Genomic DNA, 19,052 nt, shown 5'->3' with positions numbered 1-19,052 from the left:
CGTCACGTGCGCGCATAACTGGCTCGTTACTGGGCAAAAGCCCTGCCCGTCATCGTTTCCCCGCCCATCATTGGCCGGTTTGCAAACGTCATGGTGAAGCAGGGGACTTTAGAGCGGCTGATGCAACGGCTTTGACAGGGCAGGCACGTGGCCCGCAAAAGGGCTGAGGGCGAAGCGGGGGCCGCCATTGTGGGAAACGGTCTCTGAGGGGGAATTGACTAGTTTCGTTTTTACATGTCTCGTTTGCTTCCGCGTTGCTCTTCGATGATTTGTAGGCTTATAATTATACAGAAACCACAGGGGGAAGCCATACAGGGAGAAATTGTGTCACTCTGCCCTGTCCCCAAGGTCATGGCTTCAGCTGATGTGGGATAATGGCTACCCCGTTTCAAATCTGCATCCGCATAAATTAGAATTCCCATTTCTTCTCCCTTAAGCATCCGTGCATTTCCATGGTGGAGGAGGTGGGGGAATACCTTTCAACTACATCCGCGATAAGAGGATTGTAGAGGTCAATTCCGTTTTGCAAACCAAAGTCCACAGGGGAGTGTGGGTTGGGACCTCATGAAGCACCTGACCTTTAATTACTAGTGTCTCTTATGGGAACAGGAGACACTGAGGACTTCCTGCTATCCTTTAATCACCCTGAGATTGTTTGCCTACCAGAGGGCTTCCTTTTTGGACTCGAAATGTTATCTTCCATTAAAAGACTATGCTTTTAAAAATCTCTACATTTGAAGAAGAAGAGTTGGTTCTTATATGCCGCTTTTCCCTACCCGAAGGAGGCTCAAAGCGGCTTACAATCGCCTTCCCTTTCCTCTCCCCACAACAGACACCCTGTGGGGTGGGTGAGGCTGAGAGAGCCCAGATATCACTGCTTGGTCAGAACAGCTTTATCAGTGCCGTGGCGATCCCAAGGTAACCCAGCTGGCTGCATGTGGGGGAGTGCAAAATCGAACCCGGCAAGCCAGATTAGAAGTCTGCACTCCTAACCACTACACCAAACTGGCTTTACAGACCTGCTAAAAATTTACTGCTAAAAATCTGCCTACTTGATGTTTAATCTGGGCTCTGGCTTGGCAAGTAGTCTTGTCAGTTAGGAGGAGATGATAGTGTGCTCTCCCTGTGCTTATAAGCTGCTTTAAGCAAATATAATGGGACTCCTTTCTTCTCACCACCTATTTTACAGTGCCCAAAAGGGATCGTGAGTCAATTTCGGCAGATAGAAGGGGAGTGATGCCAATGAAATGAAGGCATATGGGTCTTGACAACACATCTTGCTAAAGATAACTGCTTTATGATAAAAACTGAAAAGGATCCTTAAGAGTATGTGAATGACGCTTGCCACATATATTCTGAAAAATCGACAGTTGTACGAAATCAGGTAACGCGGATCAACATGTACAGGATATACAAGATGCTATAATCATTAACAAAACTCCAACAGTTCCCTGAGGTTAAAAAAAATGTTTCTGGATCTTCAGATCTGATGGCTTCTTATTGAATATTTATCTAATTTGTGCACAGATTAAGAAAACAATGTCTTGCAGAATTCAGAACTGTTCTATGCCAACTCAAGAGATACTCCATGTAGTGCAGGCCAGCACTGTCCCCTCTCTTTTGCAGTCACTCCAAAATCTGAAGCAGATCCAAGCTCCTCTTACCCAGATAGCCAGAATTTGAACTTTATGCATTTGGGAATATTAGCCCCTCCCTCTTTTGCTCCTTTGCTTCAATTTCACCATACCAGGAACAACATTTTCCCTTATAGCAAATTCACATAAATCGTTCAGCTAACCCAACTTTCCAGTGTGTAAAGTGCTGATACAAGAGCCAGAAGAGGCACAGTTGCAAATAGGTGTATCTACTGTAAAAGGGCACGCCTTCTTATTGAGCCTCACTGATTCATATTTACCCAAGTAGGGCACAAAGTCCAGTTAATCTGGGAGAGACAGTGACATGACAGGATGGCTCCACTGGCTCACAGCGTCCTGCTGACTGGCTCCAGCCGGGGAATTGGGCTAGAAATGGTGCGGCAGCTTGTAGAAATGACAGATCCTCCAACGCACATCTTTGCAACTTGCCGGAATCCCACTGGACCCCAAGCAAAGGTTTGTAGAAAGACAAAGTGAATGGTGTGCATGGGCAGTGCACACAGGATCTTGGTTGATGTAGTCAGAGCTCCTTGGCCTCCCAATATTCCTTTGTAAGGTGTGCGTAGTCAAAAGTACGGGCTCTGGTTACTATGCTGGTGCTCAGAATCTGCAGGTTTGAACTTATAGTGGCAGGGTACAGACGGTTGGAACAGCAAAGATAGCCAAAGGAAAGGGTTCAGATCATCACATGACTGCTCTCTTCCTTTCAGGAAGAAGGGAAACCTGGTTATGTTGTTTGTGTGCAGTTTGATAGGCAACTGCGGGAAAAATTGATTGGCTTAAACTATTTCAAACCTAAATACATCCATTCATTAAGCTCAGAACATTAAAGTGAATGAATTACCTCCCATTTGCAGGTCTAAACTTGATTGTGTGTTTTTTTTTTTTTGGTGTGCCACAATGTCTACAGTTGCACGGTGCTTTCAATTTGCATTTCCCCTTGTTCTATCTGTGTGGGTCCATTCCCCCTAGAATCCAAGGGATATTTAAAGGGACATCAGGGGGAGGGTTGATCAGCATGTATGTACCTAACTGGCACACTGTCCAACTAAAACATTTAGCCTATGTTCACACTGCAGAGCTTAGCATTTCTGTGCAGAGTTTCCTTGACTTCCATTGGCTTATAGGTTTGAAGTGCTTGCTGTTTGAGATCCTCCAACTTCTGGGTGTTAGGCAGATATGTTCTGCAAGAATAGTGTATGTGAGCAAAGGGAGTAAAAATTCTCATTGTTCCATGCCTTATCTTATTGTGATCTACCATCAGAAGCATCTAAGTTTTCTGAAGCAGTTCCATCACCAGATACCAGGAAGTAAGTTTGATGAGGACTGTAATAAAACTAATCAATGTAGCATAGAGTTCATGCATGTGAAGAGACTATAAAAAGAAAACACATTATCACACCTCTGTGTGCCATTTATGTAAGGTAAAATTTCAGTGGACTTTGAGTATGGGGTACATTCCCCATGAATTGTAACCCAGTTTCATGGGTGGGGAAAAACATTAAAAATAGAAATATGAAAAAGAAGAAGAGTTGGTTTTTATATCCTGCTTTTCTCTACCAGAAGGAGTCTCCAGGTGTTTTACAATCGTCTTCCCGTTCTCTCCCCACAACAGACACTGTATGACGTAGGTGGGCCTGAGAGAGCTCTGACAGAACTGCTCTGTGAGGACAGCTCTATCATGACTAGGATTAGCCCAAGGTCACCCAGCTGACTGCATGTGGGAGAGTGGGGAATCTAATCCCAGATCAGAACTCACCACTTTTAACCACTACACCAAGATGTTATGTTTTTCATAGCTTCTGGCACATGGAGGCTTTCTTTTGTTGGTTCAAATCTGGGAAGAAGGATGAAGTTGAGAAAATTTCATCTCAGCAGGGAAGGAGGGTTGCAGGAGGGAATGTAGGGATGCCAACCTCCAGGAGATCTCTAAAATTTCATTTGATCGCCAGACTACAGACTCTCGTATTCCTTGGTGGCCTCCCATCCAAATACTCAGAACTGATCCCGCTTAGTTGCTAAGGTCTGATGAAATTGGATTCCTCTGTGGTAAAATTAAATTTAAAAAATTACCTGATGATTTCAGTTTTGGGAATACAGCTCCCAAGAGGTCAATAACATGGAACAGGAGCAAGCAACTTCTGGGTCTATAACAATCCTATGTATTCTGTGTCTGTTTTATGGGCTAGTTTTGTCTCAGTCATCTTTTTGTCTCCAATTCCAGGCCTTGCGTGATCTGGCTGATAAACACTCCAGGATTCATCTGGTTCAGTTAGGTATGGAATTGATTGATTGATTGATTAGGTATGGAATATAAGCCTTTCCATCCTGTCTTACAAAGGACCCAGTCCTAAATGCCACACTGTTTAATATTTAAATGCACTTTGACAGCTCAAGACCAGGGATTGCCAACCTTTTTCTTTAGTGAGAGTTAAATCTGTATAATGAAAAATATCCAAAGCTACTCATCCTTCAGCCTGAACACACGACGTAGCCATATACTGAATCAGGCCATCTGTCCATCAAAATCAGTATTGTCTACTCAGGCTGGCAGTCTCACATAGGTCTTCCACATCACCTATTGCCAGAGATGCTGGGGATTGAACCGGAGACATTCTGCATTAATACCAAGCTGGTGCTCTTACCACTGAGCCATAGCTCCATTCAATAATATTACCAGGCTTCGTTCCGTCCTGGAAACAGGACATGAAGAGCACCAGAAATATAGCCCTTGGTTAAGGAGCACAGAGAAAAATCCTAACAAACGAAAGTTTTTTCAAAAATCCTAGAGCAAATTTTTTAACAATCTTCTCGGGTATCTTCTAGGCCAGGGGTAGTCAAACTGCGGCCCTCCAGATGTCCATGGACTACAATTCCCAGGAGCCCTTGCCAGCATTCGCCAGCGAATGCTGGCAAGGGCTCCTGGGAATTGTAGTCCATGGACATCAGGAGGGCTGCAGTTTGACTACCCCTGTTCTAGGCCTAGGGGCTGTAGGAGCTACTCTGCAGCAGCCGTTGGTGACTCAGAAGCTTCTTGGTGGACACCTTTGCTAGATGTATAATTTGCTATTTACACCAAAGTTCAATTTGTGACATGCGTGTGGCAGGCTCTATACAACGTTGAGCTTTTAATGTCCTGTCTGTTTCCTGACTCACTTGCTCACTGCTCTGCACAATAGAGGTGAAAGACCCGTCCAGTGTGAAGGCTTCTGTGGCAGTGGTGGAGTCCCACCTAAACGGTAGAGGCCTGAATGTACTCATCAACAATGCTGGAGTAAATGCTTATGGCTCACTGGAAACTGTGCAGCCGGAAGAAATGCTGTCAGTGTTCAACACCAATGTCGTAGGACCCATTATTGTGGTCAAGGTGAGAATTTGCTCCTATGTGTCTATGTATCTAGTAAATATAGCATTAATTAAATCCTCCTCCAGGATAGTTTTTAAAAATGGCGTCCAAATCCAAAACTTGTAGAAAATTTTCACTTCTATTACATAGTAGATATATGTCTTGGGGTGTGGGAGACAATGGGCTTTTCCACAGAGTTGATCTACTCCTTATTTTCTTGACAGTTCATAAGAACATAAGAGAAGGCAAGTTGGGTGAGACTAGTTGCCCATCCAGTCCCAATTATCTGTGCCACACAGAACCCAAATCCAGGTGCCATCAGGAGGTCCACCAGTCCTCCCACTGTTCTTCCTCCCCCAGCACAATGTCACTGCCTAGCATAGTTTCACTGCCAACTCTAAGATAGGAAGTGAGATCACAAGCCTCATCAAATCAACACTGAGACAGGAAGTGAGATCACAAGCCTCAGCCAATCAGCACTGAAACAGGAAGTGAGATCCAAGCCTCAATTAATCAACACTGAGACAGTAAATGAGATCCAAGCCTTAGCCAATCAACACTGAGACCACAAGCCTCATCCGACCAACACTGAGACAGGAAGTGAGATCACACACATCAGCCAATTAACACTTAGACAGAAAATGAGATCACAAGCCTCAGCCAATCAATGCTGAAACAAGAAGTGAGATCACAAGCTTTAGCCAATCAACACTGAGACAAGAAGTGAGACCACAAGCATCAGCCAATCTATAGCTTGTAGCTAATAGCTACTGATGGACTTTCGCTCCATGTTTATCCAATCCCCTCTTGAAGCTGTTTGTGCTTATAGACACCACCACTTCCTGTGGCAGTGAATTCCACATTTCAATTACTCTTTGGGTGAAGAAGATTCACAAACATTGGAATCAGTGTGGGCAGATTTCTTCCACACATCTCCCCTCCCTCTGTGTTTTCACGTTTGAGGAGTCGGTTTATTTTCTTCCATAAGAGCCTTAAATAATTGGGATTTTCAAGGGAAAATCTTCAAAAAGGAAACCACTCATCTTCAAGGCAGGAGTTGGGGAGGAGGAGAGGGAGTGTTTTGATGATTACCACAATCCAATCATTGGAAAGCCAGCTGGAGGTGGGTGAGTGTTGGCAAGGCAAGGAAAACCAACAGAAACATTATCCAGGAGGGAAAAGGTGACTCAAAATCAGCTTCCAGCAAAAGATCAGGGTAAACCTGGCCTCAAAAGAACAGGGGGGATATTGGGACACACACACATACATACAAAGAAAGCAAAAACTAAAGGCACAACCAGGTGCGCAGTAATTGGGGGTAAACCACAGCAGTATGGGTTCACATGCTGAAAAGTACAAGTACAGCAGTCCAAGTTTGAGAGAGGGAATCCCTGACCCCTTCTGACCTATACAGGATGAATGGCCTAGGCATCTCCCAGTTGGAGAAATGTAGGATCCTGAAGTGAAGAGCCTGTAACAGTTCTGAGCAGGGCAGTGTTAGCAATATGCTGCCATAATTTTTTTTAAAAAAATAATTATTGGGCTTTTTGTGTGTTCAACATGTCCTTTCTCTGGGGCTCTTATCGCAAAAGTCCACCCATGTGTGTTCTAAATGTACATCACATAATAGTGGGGAGATGTAGTCTCGTACAGCACTCCCAAATGTGTGGTTTTTGGGAGTGGGTCAACATCCTAATCTGCATACTGTGGCTGTGTCGATAACAGTGGAGAAATTTGATTCTTGCTCCCAATGAGCAAGCAAGCTAGCAGGAAAGTGGAAAACAATGCATCGAGACATGATTCAGTCTGCAGAAACAGTGGCAGGGAAGATATATGGCCTTGCATTACAAGAGTATGCACCACCAATAGCCAGGAGGTGTATGAACGTTCCAACTTCAGATTCCTGATTCCATGGTCTGCTGCTTAATCTGTCATGTAGGAATTCCTGCCGTTACTGAAGAAGGCAGCGAGAGAGACGGTGGCAGAGGGAATGAGCTGTACGAAGGGAGCCATCATCAATATAACTTCCAAACTGGGCTCCATTGAAAGGGGCTTTGAAGTTCTGCTGGAACCTATGTTGGCATACCGCGCAAGCAAGGTACCTCTTTGGGAGAAGTGGACATCCCATCATTGTGCGAAATCCCAACCATGCAGCATCCCATTCTCTGTGCCAGTATCTTTTGATCAGTTTGAAACTTTGAAAGGAGGCCTTGAATAAGGACGCTTCTTCCAAGTCTGGTTTCATTTTGCAGGTTGCATTGAATATGATTACTGTCTGCATGGCAAAAGAACTGAAAGGAGACGGGATCGTGTGCACTGCGATCCATCCTGGCTGGGTGAAAACAGACATGGGAACAGAAAAGGTATGAGGGATATGTGAGGAGGAAGGCTATAACCCTAGAAAACCCCACTGCCAGTAGGGTAAGCTGGCCATTTGCCCAATAATCCCTCACCCCCACTCTCAATTTCCTGCCCTTGACGATTTGAGGGGGGGAAAATGAAGGGGGAAATAGCAGTGAGGGTGACACTCTAGGAAATTCCCCTTTCTCTATGGTAAAAAGCCAGCTTTCACTTCTGGGGGACATATGGAAATGATGTCATACCTCTCTAAGAACTGCCAGAAACTCCATGATAAAACTACAGAGGACTGATATCACTTCTGGGTTTGTCAAAAAGTAATTTTTAAAGATTCCTTTTCTCTTGCTGGCTGCAGAATGCTAGGAAAGAAACCTGTTGGACATCTACATTTTTTTCTAGGCAGATTAAAAAAAAATATTGCAAAGCATTCATTCAGGAGAGCTCTTACGGGAGGTCAGTCTTGTAACACAGTTTTATTGCATCGTTTATTGAACGTAGCATAGTATTCTTCTGTGTTTTTGCAGCCATCTGTTAAAAATTTTGTCATTTGCCTTGCGTCTCAGTGAGAAGGTGGACTTTAAATGAGACAAATAAACACTCTCTACATTGGTATTCGTTGTACAGGCTGGACCGGGTTTTGAAATTCCCCTTCTTTTTCTTCTCTCAAAGGCACCTTTGGCTGTAGAGTGCAGCGTTCAGGGCATCCTCAAAGTCCTTGCTAAATTATCCTCTTCGGAAACTGGTGCTTTTCTGGACTGGGAAGGAAGGACGCTCCCTTGGTGAGGGGATTCTGGTCAGAGATCCAGAGCTGGCCTCAGCTCCTTCAGCCTTCAAGTTGTAGCAAGAATCTCCAGAGGACATGATTTTGTTCTTCAAACATTTGAGAAAAATACAAACCACCCAATTTATACTTGGAAGGGATTTTTTAAAAGTGGTATTGTTTGCTCAAAGCCTTTGCTAAAGTGTATCATAATTTTTAGTTTATGTGTGATTATTTGTTCTTGCCCAAAAGGACTCCCAAGTTAATTCCTTTGTCCCTGTTTGAACAGCTGGAAATAGCATTTTTGGTAATGTTAATAGCCATTATATTGTTCTGCAATTTGCTGGTTATAGTCTACATGCTTTTTATGGATCTCTTGCTGGATTTTGGCCTGTTTGTGGTTTTAAAAAACGCTTTGAGTTGATATTTCACCATGCTATTATGCATGTGGCTCACAACCTTTTGGACAGTTGGACTGTGTGTGTTTTCTGAAATTTGAAATCTATGTACTCTTGCAACATACAGCAATTTCATGCATGAAGACCTTTTGTTTAAAACTTATTTGAATTTAGCATCCTGGCTATGTTAACATGTCATATGTTTCATCAATGTTATATCTTGGGGGTGGGAGGTTACCAGATTGTAATATAAGCATTACATTTTATGATTAAAGTTTAGAGTCCTCAATGTTTCTTAACCAGTTGGTTGAGTTTTTACTGTTTGTTGCATTTTCTGTTGAGATCCTCACTGTTTATTTTGTTTATTTCTCTGGTTTGGATTATTTTCTGAAATTGTTTCCCCTTTGTTTGTCAAGAAAGTGAAACTCAGCTTTCAGCCAGATACAATGGAAGAGGCAGGACTAGAACCCATAGCCCACACAGTCTGGAATGTTTCCTTAACCCAGCCTTTTTCAACCTTTTGACCATGGAGGAACCCCTGAAATACTTTTCAGCCCTTGAGGAACTCTGGAACTGGTGGTGATATGCTCCTTCAGAGAAGTGAGCGCAGAAGTAAGGTGTGGGAGCCAGACAGCCAATCAATCAATCAATCAATCATCATCATCATCATCATCATCATTTTATTTATAGCCTGCTGATCCCAGCAAGCTGTCTTTCAGCAGGTTACAGATAAAACCCCAATAAAACATACAATTGATTACCCCATTAAAACAAAAATTAACTCCCCCCCCTGGTGGCAACCATTCCAGATAGCTGATATCTGATGCCAAGGGGACCCAGAGTGCCGGTTCACCACATAGAGTGATGCACAGTGGCTGGTGGAGACTCTATCAATCATTTACCATTGCGGAGAAAGAGACTAGAGCATATTATATTGTTTCAATGATTAGCCTATGAACATTGAGATGGAGTTTAGGAGAAGCATTCATTCTAGAGAGGCATTACCTCTAGGAATATCCCTAGCTGGAGTTGGCAATGCCGCCCTTATACCAGGGCCCATTCTGCACACATTAGATAATGCTGTTTCAATGCACTTTAGAAGTAGATTTTCCTGTTCCGCACAGGAAAATCCAGCTGCGAAAGCACATTGAAATTCATTAGCCAATGGGTGCAGAACGGGTCCAGGACAAACCAGTGATCCATCTCTCTTACTATTATTTACTTCTATTGGCAACAGATTCGAAATAAGATTCCCCTCCAACGTCTGGTACATAAGATCTGTTTTCATTGGAGTTGCTGGAGATTTGTGCAAATGTGCATTCCCACGGCATCTGTTCACAACTTATGCAAGACCCAAGAGCATTTGCTATTTCTAAAGATGTCTTATGCCCGAAAACATATGGTATAGCCAATGCTGTAGTATTTAAAGGGCCGTGGGGCTTTACTCCTTTCATCATGGTGAGTCATTAATGATTTTATTGCCTTGAACATAATTACGAGTGTAGTCGCAACAAAATCTACATGTGCAGCATGATTAGGGACAAAAGATGCCAAATGACATGGAGCCTTTGAACCATCCATCCCACGACTGCTCGTAAAAACATCTTATAGCTGCTGGTGCCAAAGAGGCCGCCTTTCCCACAACCAACCTTTTTGCCAATAAAAAAAGTATTTATTGTGAATCGGACCAGGAGCCCCACTCAGTAGAACTGCAAGGATGAAGTCTAACATCTTAATAGAAAGTACCATTAAACAAACTGGCCACCATTAGTTCTAAATTATACGTAAGAACATGACGGGAAAAGACGAAGGAGCAGGTTAAAGACGCTTGCCTTCTGTGGCCACATTCATTTCTTGCATGAACTAAAGGAAGATGGCCCCTCCAATAGTTTGGCATTTTTTCTTGTTCTGTCTTGTCACCAAGGCAAAGCGGTCCCCTCCCAGTTCACAAAACTGCCATTGTCTTTCTCAGAGAGATGGCCAAGGGTGTTCAGGATGGCTCGCACGCTTACATCCACTGCCAGAGGAGCCTGCCCATATGAAAAAAGAGAGCACATAAAGACATGTGCAGTGTATAAACAGATAATAAATTAGTAAGACGGGTCAACTGTCAGGGGTGAAAGTAAACTGAGAAAGTAAACTTACAAAAGTTAAAAAGCCTTCCTTCTTCTACTGGGGAGATGGGTGAGTGAATGCTGGTAAGAAATTTAACAGGACAGTCCTTAGCTAGGGTTTCCAGACACCAAGTGGGATCTGGAGACCTCCCAGAATTACAGCTCATTTCAAGATGGCAAAGATCTCTTCTGGAGATAATGGCTGCTTTGGAGAGAGAGCATTATTACATGCAATTAAGGTCCTTTATCTCCCCAAACTTTGCCTTCTCCAACTTTCACCCTGAAATCTCAAAGAATTTCCAAACCCAGAACTGGCAACTGCTGAAATTCCAGACGGAAACCAGCACAGAGTTCAGGGGGGGGGGGGATTAAAGCATCTCTGACCCTGTATTAGATTCTGGCTCGATTGTGGGACTAGAGATAATTTGTAATCTGATCCAAGGAGGCAGTTCGTAGTTTTTTAGTTAGCGAGGATGTCTGAAATATCTTTGAAACACAAAAAGTTAATAAACAATCAGAGCCTTATTTGGATGTAGACCTAGAATACTGAGGTTGATCTGGGACTGTGTGGGAATTGAAGTTAGCAAGTAATTTGGCGAACTTTGAAGGGCTGTTGTAAAGTTATTTAAGCAGCTGAGCTCTACCTGTGTGCTCATCAATGCATCAAGTTGTCATTGGTGAGTTTGCAGGGAATTCTAAGCCATATACTCTGGGGATTCCTTTGTTTAAGGTGGGCTCCTACCCACTTCCTGAAGAAGTTCAGTGTGTATTCTGAAGCAAGCAAGGAGCAGACTCCATTAGACTCTCTGCTGATGTGTGGGCATGTAGTCTGCATGCAGCCCAGCCATAGAGGCTTGCTATGTGCTTCTTTTGTAAGCACTCCTTAAGCTTTTGTACTCTGCTTCAGAATATATATGATATATATTCTGTATAATCATTCTAGTAAAGATTATCCTTTTAAAACTTCAAAGCACTGTGAATTTGTATCATTGACTCATCCACCAACAGCATACTTTCAAATACCACAGCTCTATTTCTCTGCAGGGACTCAGGACCAAACCAACTCCAAAAGTCCCAATAGATTGTCTATGTATGATGATGGAATCATCTACCTGTGAACTTCCCATGTCTGTCTGCACCCATCCAGGGTGCAATGCAGTGCACAGGATCTTGTCTTCTGCATATCCCAGCGACTGGCACCGGGTGAGCATGTTCAGAGCGGCCTATGCCAAAAGCAGGAAGAAAGAAGCATTCAGTTCCATAAAAAGGCAGCAAATCAAAGGTATGTTTTGTAGACCTAGAACACTGGCAGTTACTTTATGGAAAGCCCCATTCACCGTGACCATCAATCAAAAGAACCTGTTTCCGCACTGGAGGCTTTGCGCCAGGCTGCAGGCTGGAATTTGAGCCAGGACAGGATGCCCTGTCTCTTTCTGCTCCTGCATGGGGAAGCATTTGGTCAGGTGTACCTCATCCACCTCAATTTGTGCCCCTGCATGGGAACCGGGGCAGAGAAATTCCCCGTGTGGAAACGGTCCCACTTTTACTTCTATCCCTGGCAGGAGACTTATATCCCAGCTAGGCTCACCGGTTATCCATTTCTGTATTGGCTGCCTCAAGGTGGATACCACCTACCAACCACCACTGCCCCATCAGGCAAGGGCCTTGCACACTTGCCTGAATCACAGGCAGCTGTCATACTAGGGGAACAGTAATCAAAAGAACCATGTGTGGCATTTCAGAGAGCCTTACATGCCTTCTGAACCACTGAGTGAGTATCATCGATGGATCCAGGAAATACTGCTTGATTTATTGCAGATATATTAAGGTGGCTTAATACAGTCAGTAGGTTAAACCACAGAGTTCCAGGGGAATGCTGCATTTGTTGTCATAGTGCAACGATGTCACTTCCGGTCACTCTAGAAGTGACACAAGGTGGTCAGCATGATGCCAAACACACAAATCTCTGTCCCCAGTTCCTCCCAGCCCCAGTTGCTGGCAACCCTGTTTCTTAAGGATCTAAGTAACATTCTTTCATGCTCACCCTGGGCATAGATTTTATTTATTTGTGGTGCAAACAGTTCTGAACAACATAGTTTTTCAGTGCTTCTTCACTCTTCTTGTCCTTATATACTGGGGCATCACTGCTGTCATGTCCCTACCTTACTACAGCGGTAACTAATGAAATGCCCAAATTCCCATGCGTAGAGATTGGTGATGGAGCCTCCTTCGCTGGACACGTTGACAATGGCGGCTTTGCTGCAGCTCATCCCTTTCTGGGGGCTTTCCTGGGACGCCTTCCTCAACAAGGGCAGGAACGCCTGGAGAGCGAGAGGGAAGAATCAAGGAAGACCGTGGTCTGCAGAGAAGCCTAGACTGCTCCGCCCAAATACAGATTATCAGCAAATTTTAGCTTATTTTGTTTGTTTCCTTTTCTGTTCTAGTGGTTTCTCTTCTTTTTAAGTTGCAAAACACATAGTAATGCATATAGATTTGCAGACCAGGCTTTGTTTACAGTATGTATCTATGTCTTTTTCCATTTAAAAAAAAAGAAGAAAAGAACAAGCAGCATGGTGTAGTGTTTAAGAGTGGCAGCTTCTAATCTAGGAAGCTGGGTTTGATGCCCTGTTCCTCCACATGCAGCCAGCTGGGTGACCTTGGGCTAGTCACAGCGCTGATAGTGCTGTTCCAAGTGAGCAGTCCTATTAGAGCTCTCAGTCTCACCTACTCCCAGGGTGTCTGTCATGGGGAGAGGAAAGGAAGGTGATTGGAAGCCGCTTTGAGACTCCTTCAGGTAGTGAAAAGCAAGGTATACAAGCCAACTCCTCCTCCTCCTCACTAGATTGATATAGCATGATAATGCTATAATCATGTCTTCCTGCATTCTACTAGCTCCTCTGAAATCGTAGGTTTCATTTCTCAAAACGTCTCCAGAGTAAGGCACTTTCAGTCTTGTTTCAGCAGATGTAACTCAGGGGCCCATCCCGAAATGAAAAGCTGCACACCCCTGAGCAGTGACTCAGGAAATCTCCTAACCATTTGAATCTGCCACAAGTTCTGTTAGTCTTTAAGGCGCTTCTGGGCTCTGGCTCTTTTCTACTGCACGCTACCTGGATTTCTGGTTGTCAGGCAGCTGTTAAGCAGAATGCTTTTGTCTACCAAACAAAGAGCGGCTTGTGATAATCAAGCCCCCAAACGCTGCAGGTGTTCTGGATTGTGAAACACAAGGCATTTCTGTGAAGCACGAGCCCTAGGGCTTCCTTACCTGGGTCACCATCATGGGCCCTATCACGTTGCTTTTGTACACCTCCGACATGTCCTCTGCCGTCTCGGATTCCAGAGTGGAATACTTTGCAACTGCTGCATTGTTGATCAGGAGATTCAGCCCAGCTCCTTGCAGAAGATTTGTGATTTTGGCTGCAGCAGCCTGGATGTTGGATGGATCAGTAACTTCTGCAGAATTATGAACGATACATGCAGGAATTCACAAGGACTTGTGTGGGGCATCCCCCTCTCCCCTATTTCCTTTTTCTCTTCCCTGAAAGCCCCCATGGTTTCTCCCCTTTTCCTGCTTCCTTCTCTCCTTCCCACGAAGGAGAAGGAGAAGGAGAAGGAGGAGAAGGAGAAGGAGAAGGAGAAGGAGAAGGAGAAGGAGGAGAAGGAGAAGGAGAAGGAGAAGGAGAAGGAGAAGGAGAAGGAGAAGGAGAAGGAGAAGGAGAAGGAGAAGGAGAAGGAGAAGGAGAAGAAGGAGAAGGAGAGTTGGTTCTCATACCCCACTTTTATCTGCCAGATTTTCTTATCTGCAGACTGGGCCACACTTTTGCTGTTAAAATATATGATGATTACAGAGAAAAGCAAAATCTTTGCCGAGTGGATTGTACTTCTATGGGGAAGGGAACTAATGGATGTTTTGTGAGATATAGTAGAATACTAGCTATAATATGACACCACCATTTTAATTCAGCTTGGAGTTAATTCGGGGGGGGGGGGGTAAGGAGCACCTGAGCAACAGTTAAATGTACTGTTATGAAAACAGCCAGTCTGGAATGCCTCTCAGCCCTTGCTGCATAAATTTAAGAGAGAGAATTGGTGGAGGGGGGCACAGGCACGTACCGAGGGGGACAATATTAACTTCGTGATGCTTGGTAGCCAAATCCTTCAGCTCCTGAAAGAGACAAAAGCCAGAGGTTTATGATGTAACAACCAGAGTCCTGGTTGGTTTCATATGGGATAGTAAGTCAGGCCCTGACCTGGATGGTCAGGTTAGCCCAATCATCAGCTACGGGAAGCTAAGCAGAGTCAGCCCCCTTTCCCCAAACTCCTGGTTTAGATTCTTTGTTTAGGCAGCCACCCAAAACCGATCAGTTCCAAAGTCCCAAATGAGTTAATAGAGTTTACTCCTAGAAGGTCTTTAGGGCTGCAGCCTTCGTTCAACAACGACAGCACCAGCAACAAAACCTTATTGGCATCTCATAAGAGAGGAAATACAATGAATACAACCATTCTATATAGCTTATGGAGATCAAGGGTGGACAAATATCAGATCTGCAGATATATCACAGGTAGCAATGCTGAAGGTAGAACATAATTATGGTCAGATAAGGATGATTTCGTTTATCTCAAGTTGTCCCCCCCCCATTATGATAAGGGGGGGCCTTAGTCACACCGTGAGGGAGGTTTAAAGAAGGGATGTGTCTCTAACTTTTTAACTCTCTATCAATACTACCTGGAAGTCAGTGTTTTAGCACTATAGCACTCAACTTAGAATGTTCTGGAGAAAAGTCCACAGAAGATCGCGCTGCGAAAAAAGGGAGAAACAGCACTGCAAGATGCCCCATTGAGATGCCTTGTGCCACAGTAGCACTGAAGCAAACTCCAAAGAAAACTGCAGTGTAAAACGGCAGCGGGTGAGGGGCACAGTTTGAGATGACAACAGCGCTTCAGAGGTGGTTCATTAACAGAAGAAGAAAATTAGGTTTTTATACTCTGCTTTTCTCTACCCGAAGGAGTCTCAAAGGGGCTTACAATCACCTTCCATTCCTCTCCCCACAACAGACACCCTGTGAGGTGGCGGGGCTGAGAGAGCTCTGACAAAACTGCTCTGTGAGAACAGCTCTAACAGAACTGTGACTAGCCCAAGGTCACCCAGCTGGCTGCATGTGAAGGAGCGGGAAATCAAACCTGGCTCTCCGGATTAGAGGCTGCTGCTCTTAACCATTCAACCAAAAACAGACCAAAAACAGTTTAGAATTGTAATGCGAAAACCTTCGCTGCCTGGCACCAATTGCAGGGTACAGCAGCTTTTGCCCCAGTGCTCACCTGGGCACCTGGTCCCTCTGGGTCTCGGCAGGTTGCAAAGATCCATTCTGGCCGCTTGCCATTCCCCAGCAGCTGCCGGATCAGCTCCAAGCCAATGCCCCGGTTGGATCCTGTCACCAGGACGCTCCTGGTACTCAGCATTGTGCTAGCTGGAAAGCTAGCTGCAGCCCAGGTGACTATAACCTCTGGTTCCTCAACCCAGGTACGGTGCAAATCACTTGAATCCGTTGCTCGCAGGAAGAAGAGTTGGTATTTATATGCTGTTTTTTCTCTACCAGGAGTCTCAAAGCAGCTCCCAATCGCCTTCCCTTTCCTTTCCCCACAACAGACACCCTGTGGGGTGGGTGAGGCTGAGAAAGCCCTGATATCACTGCTCGGTCAGAACAGTTTTATCAGTGCTGTGGCAAGCCCAAGGTCACCCAGCTGGCTGCATGTGGGGGACAATCAGGGAATCAAGCCTGGCTCACCAGATTAGAAGCCGTGCCCTTAACCACTACGCCACGCTGGTTCTTGGAAGCTCCGCTGGGTTGCACGCCTGTATTGCTCGGCTGACTTGGACTGTATTCCTTTTTAAAAAGATGGTCATGTGTGAGTTTCCTATTGGCACTGCCTTCTGGAGTTTCAAGACAGGCATATTTGCATATCGAGGGGAAAGGGAGGACAGAGGAACGAGAGTTGGAGCCCCTGCCAGTACCCCATTGATTTGTGTCGACTTTTCGGCGACCTTTGGACTGTGAATGAAAGGATTTCCATGAATTGATACGCACAGCAAAGGCAAGCAGCATAAAGGGCAATAAATGCTGGAGAGGATTGGTGGCTTAGAAGGACTTGTATAGGTCACATCTTGAAAGTTATAAGGGGGATGTGTAGTTAGACATTTCAACTGGTGTGCCTCAGCCCAATAAAAATACAGCAGGTAGGTTCTGTCCAAGCAAAGTGAAACTTTATTCGAACAAAGAGGGTCCCTGCATGCCCACCTAACACAGGATACATCTGCAAAGCACAGACTTCCTCAGATCTTGACTATTATGCATGGGTATTTTCCCTCGTATTCAGCATGCATGTCTGTTGGATTTTCATTTTTGTTCTGCATTGATTTTCCTCTCTTCAACACTCAGTTTGCTTCTCGGTCACTGTTTCCTTGGGTTTTCTGAGAGTGGTTTTGGGGTTGCTTCCCTGTTTGCTTTGCTCCCAAGCTGAAGATAGTTCAAAAGCATACATTTCCATAATTGCCCAGCTGCATCCTTTATATTTTTTTCAGAATAAAAGTCTGTTTGGAACGTTAGTTCCCCCTGGTGGAATACCAACCAAACAGCAGAAGTAGATGATTCTGCGTTCTCATGGGCCATTTCTGCACTAGGGATATCGTTTGGATATGCATTTTTAAAGGGTTGAGTTTTTTGTCCATTTCTGCACTGAAATCTGCCTCTTTCGGCACAGACCTGAATTGTCCCCTCACTTGCCCCGCAGCAAAGGAATCCCCAGAAAACCGGTTTTTATTTTTTACAGCAGGGACTAATTTGCGGCTGTTTTATTATTTTATTTTAATTATTTTAGTTTTATACTGCCGCTCTCCAAAAAGTCTCACGGTGGTTCACAACAATCATAAAATACAATAAAAATCCCTACAAACACCCCTTACATGACTTTGATCAGAAGGCGATCTATTCCTATGAAGAATAGATCCCTCCCGTTCAGCCCATGGGTCAAGTCTCTCTCACTGGGAGTGAGGGACCAGATCTAATCATACATAATAAATGATGATGATGATGATGATGATGATGATGATAAAATTGCATTTCCAGAAATCACCTGCCTGTTGCTTGCTAACAAAAGTTTAGGCCTGCCTAGCTACAGTCCTCCAATCTTCTTCCACCCAAATTTATGCAAGTTGCTTGGCTTCTGTAAGCAGACTTTGGCTATACTCCTGCATTACACAACTATCCAATACGTTGCAAAACTTAGTTTTCTAAAATAAAAGAAATGTGCAAAACGAACAAACAAACAAACAAACAAAATTGTGTTTCCTGCAGGATGAGCTCTGCCAGCATCTGGAGAAGGATCCTTTTGTGCCGATTGTGGAGGAGATTTGCAAGCCAGAAGGTAACCAAAAGCCAATGAAGCAGAGGAAGGCATGAGTTCTGGCAGGCTTTCTGTGCCAACTGAATGGGACAACAGCCTCCTAGTAATATTCTTTTACATTGACCTAGAGTTTACACAGGATATTATGTTCAAGAAAGGATACTGAAATTTGATAGAGTCTTAGCAAGCTTCAGACCAGACAAGCCCTGGCAAATCTTGGAGGTGGGTGACTGATTAGCACACCCTACAAAGGGAGAAAGGTGAAAGAGAAAGCCCTGTGCTTCCTCATGGCACAGTGGTTAAAGAGCAGAAGACTCTAATTTGGAGAGGCGGGTTTGATACCCCACACCTTCACATGCAGCCAGCGACGTGACCGTGGGCTAGTCATGGCTCTCTTAGAACTGCTCTCGTGGAGTAGTTCTCCAAGTGCTCTCTCGTCTCCACCTACCTCCCAGGATGTCTGTTGTGGGGGGAGGAAGGGAAGGTGATTGTAAGCCATTCTGGGACTCCTTTGGTGAGTGAAAAGCGGGATATTAAAAAAAAACAGCTCTTTTTCCTTTTCTTTCATTAGGATTTCCAATACAGTTAAAAAGGTCAAGAAACAGCTGCGCCTGTTACTTAATCCGTGTTCCCCTTGATTGAAATTCAAGAATTTTATTGATCTTAGGTTGGGCTGAAGGGTTCTCTCCTAAAGACAAACACCAGAGGGGCAAAATCAGCCACTTTAGATAGAATTTCCTCTTCTGAAGCACCAATCCCCTCAGAGCCTTTGTTTCCCTACCAGGAAAAAAAAAATCTAGAGTTTAGTTTTCTCCATCAGAGACCTGCTCAGGGCCACAGTGTTGCATGCATATTGTAAAGCTGCATTGCTCACAGGAAATATGGGTGCCATTCTCTGAAGGTACGACACTGTGAAAACTGGGATCCCGATCTAAACCCAGCGTACCAAATTTATTTGCCAACTTCATTTATACTCACCCACCTTTCTCCTCAATGGGAACGCATAGTGGCTTACATTAT

General features: G+C 44.4%; 2 protein-coding genes across 7 annotated transcripts; one reads left to right on the top strand and one right to left on the bottom strand.

Annotated features, from left to right (window-relative positions):
* The first annotated feature begins 142 nt into the window (after positions 1 to 142).
* On the top strand, positions 143 to 8,816 carry LOC143823717 (C-signal-like). 6 transcript variants are annotated; one of them, XM_077310276.1, is made up of 8 exons: positions 143 to 199; positions 1,190 to 1,384; positions 1,924 to 2,111; positions 3,880 to 3,931; positions 4,835 to 5,022; positions 6,941 to 7,099; positions 7,254 to 7,364; positions 8,029 to 8,816. In XM_077310276.1, the coding sequence occupies exons 3-8, from the start codon at positions 1,968 to 1,970 to the stop codon at positions 8,140 to 8,142; spliced, it is 768 nt and encodes a 255-aa protein (XP_077166391.1). In that variant the 5' UTR covers positions 143 to 199; positions 1,190 to 1,384; positions 1,924 to 1,967; the 3' UTR covers positions 8,143 to 8,816. The 6 variants fall into 6 exon arrangements, with proteins under 6 accessions (XP_077166391.1, XP_077166388.1, XP_077166390.1 ...); XM_077310273.1 differs by having other exon boundaries at positions 145 to 271; XM_077310275.1 differs by having other exon boundaries at positions 145 to 271; positions 1,921 to 2,111.
* Positions 8,817 to 9,177: 361 nt separating this feature from the next.
* LOC143823788 (C-signal-like) lies at positions 9,178 to 16,548 on the bottom strand. The gene is made up of 6 exons (XM_077310422.1): positions 15,951 to 16,548; positions 14,745 to 14,796; positions 13,897 to 14,084; positions 12,794 to 12,952; positions 11,744 to 11,854; positions 9,178 to 10,547 (listed from the first exon to the last, which is right to left on the bottom strand). The coding sequence occupies exons 1-6, from the start codon at positions 16,089 to 16,091 to the stop codon at positions 10,434 to 10,436; spliced, it is 765 nt and encodes a 254-aa protein (XP_077166537.1). The 5' UTR covers positions 16,092 to 16,548; the 3' UTR covers positions 9,178 to 10,433.
* Between the last annotated feature and the right edge of the window lie 2,504 nt (positions 16,549 to 19,052).

The sequence above is a fragment of the Paroedura picta genome, chromosome 14 (assembly GCF_049243985.1).
Source record: "Paroedura picta isolate Pp20150507F chromosome 14, Ppicta_v3.0, whole genome shotgun sequence".
Taxonomy (NCBI): Eukaryota; Metazoa; Chordata; class Lepidosauria; order Squamata; family Gekkonidae; genus Paroedura; species Paroedura picta.
This window is presented reverse-complemented; position numbering and strand designations above follow the sequence as displayed.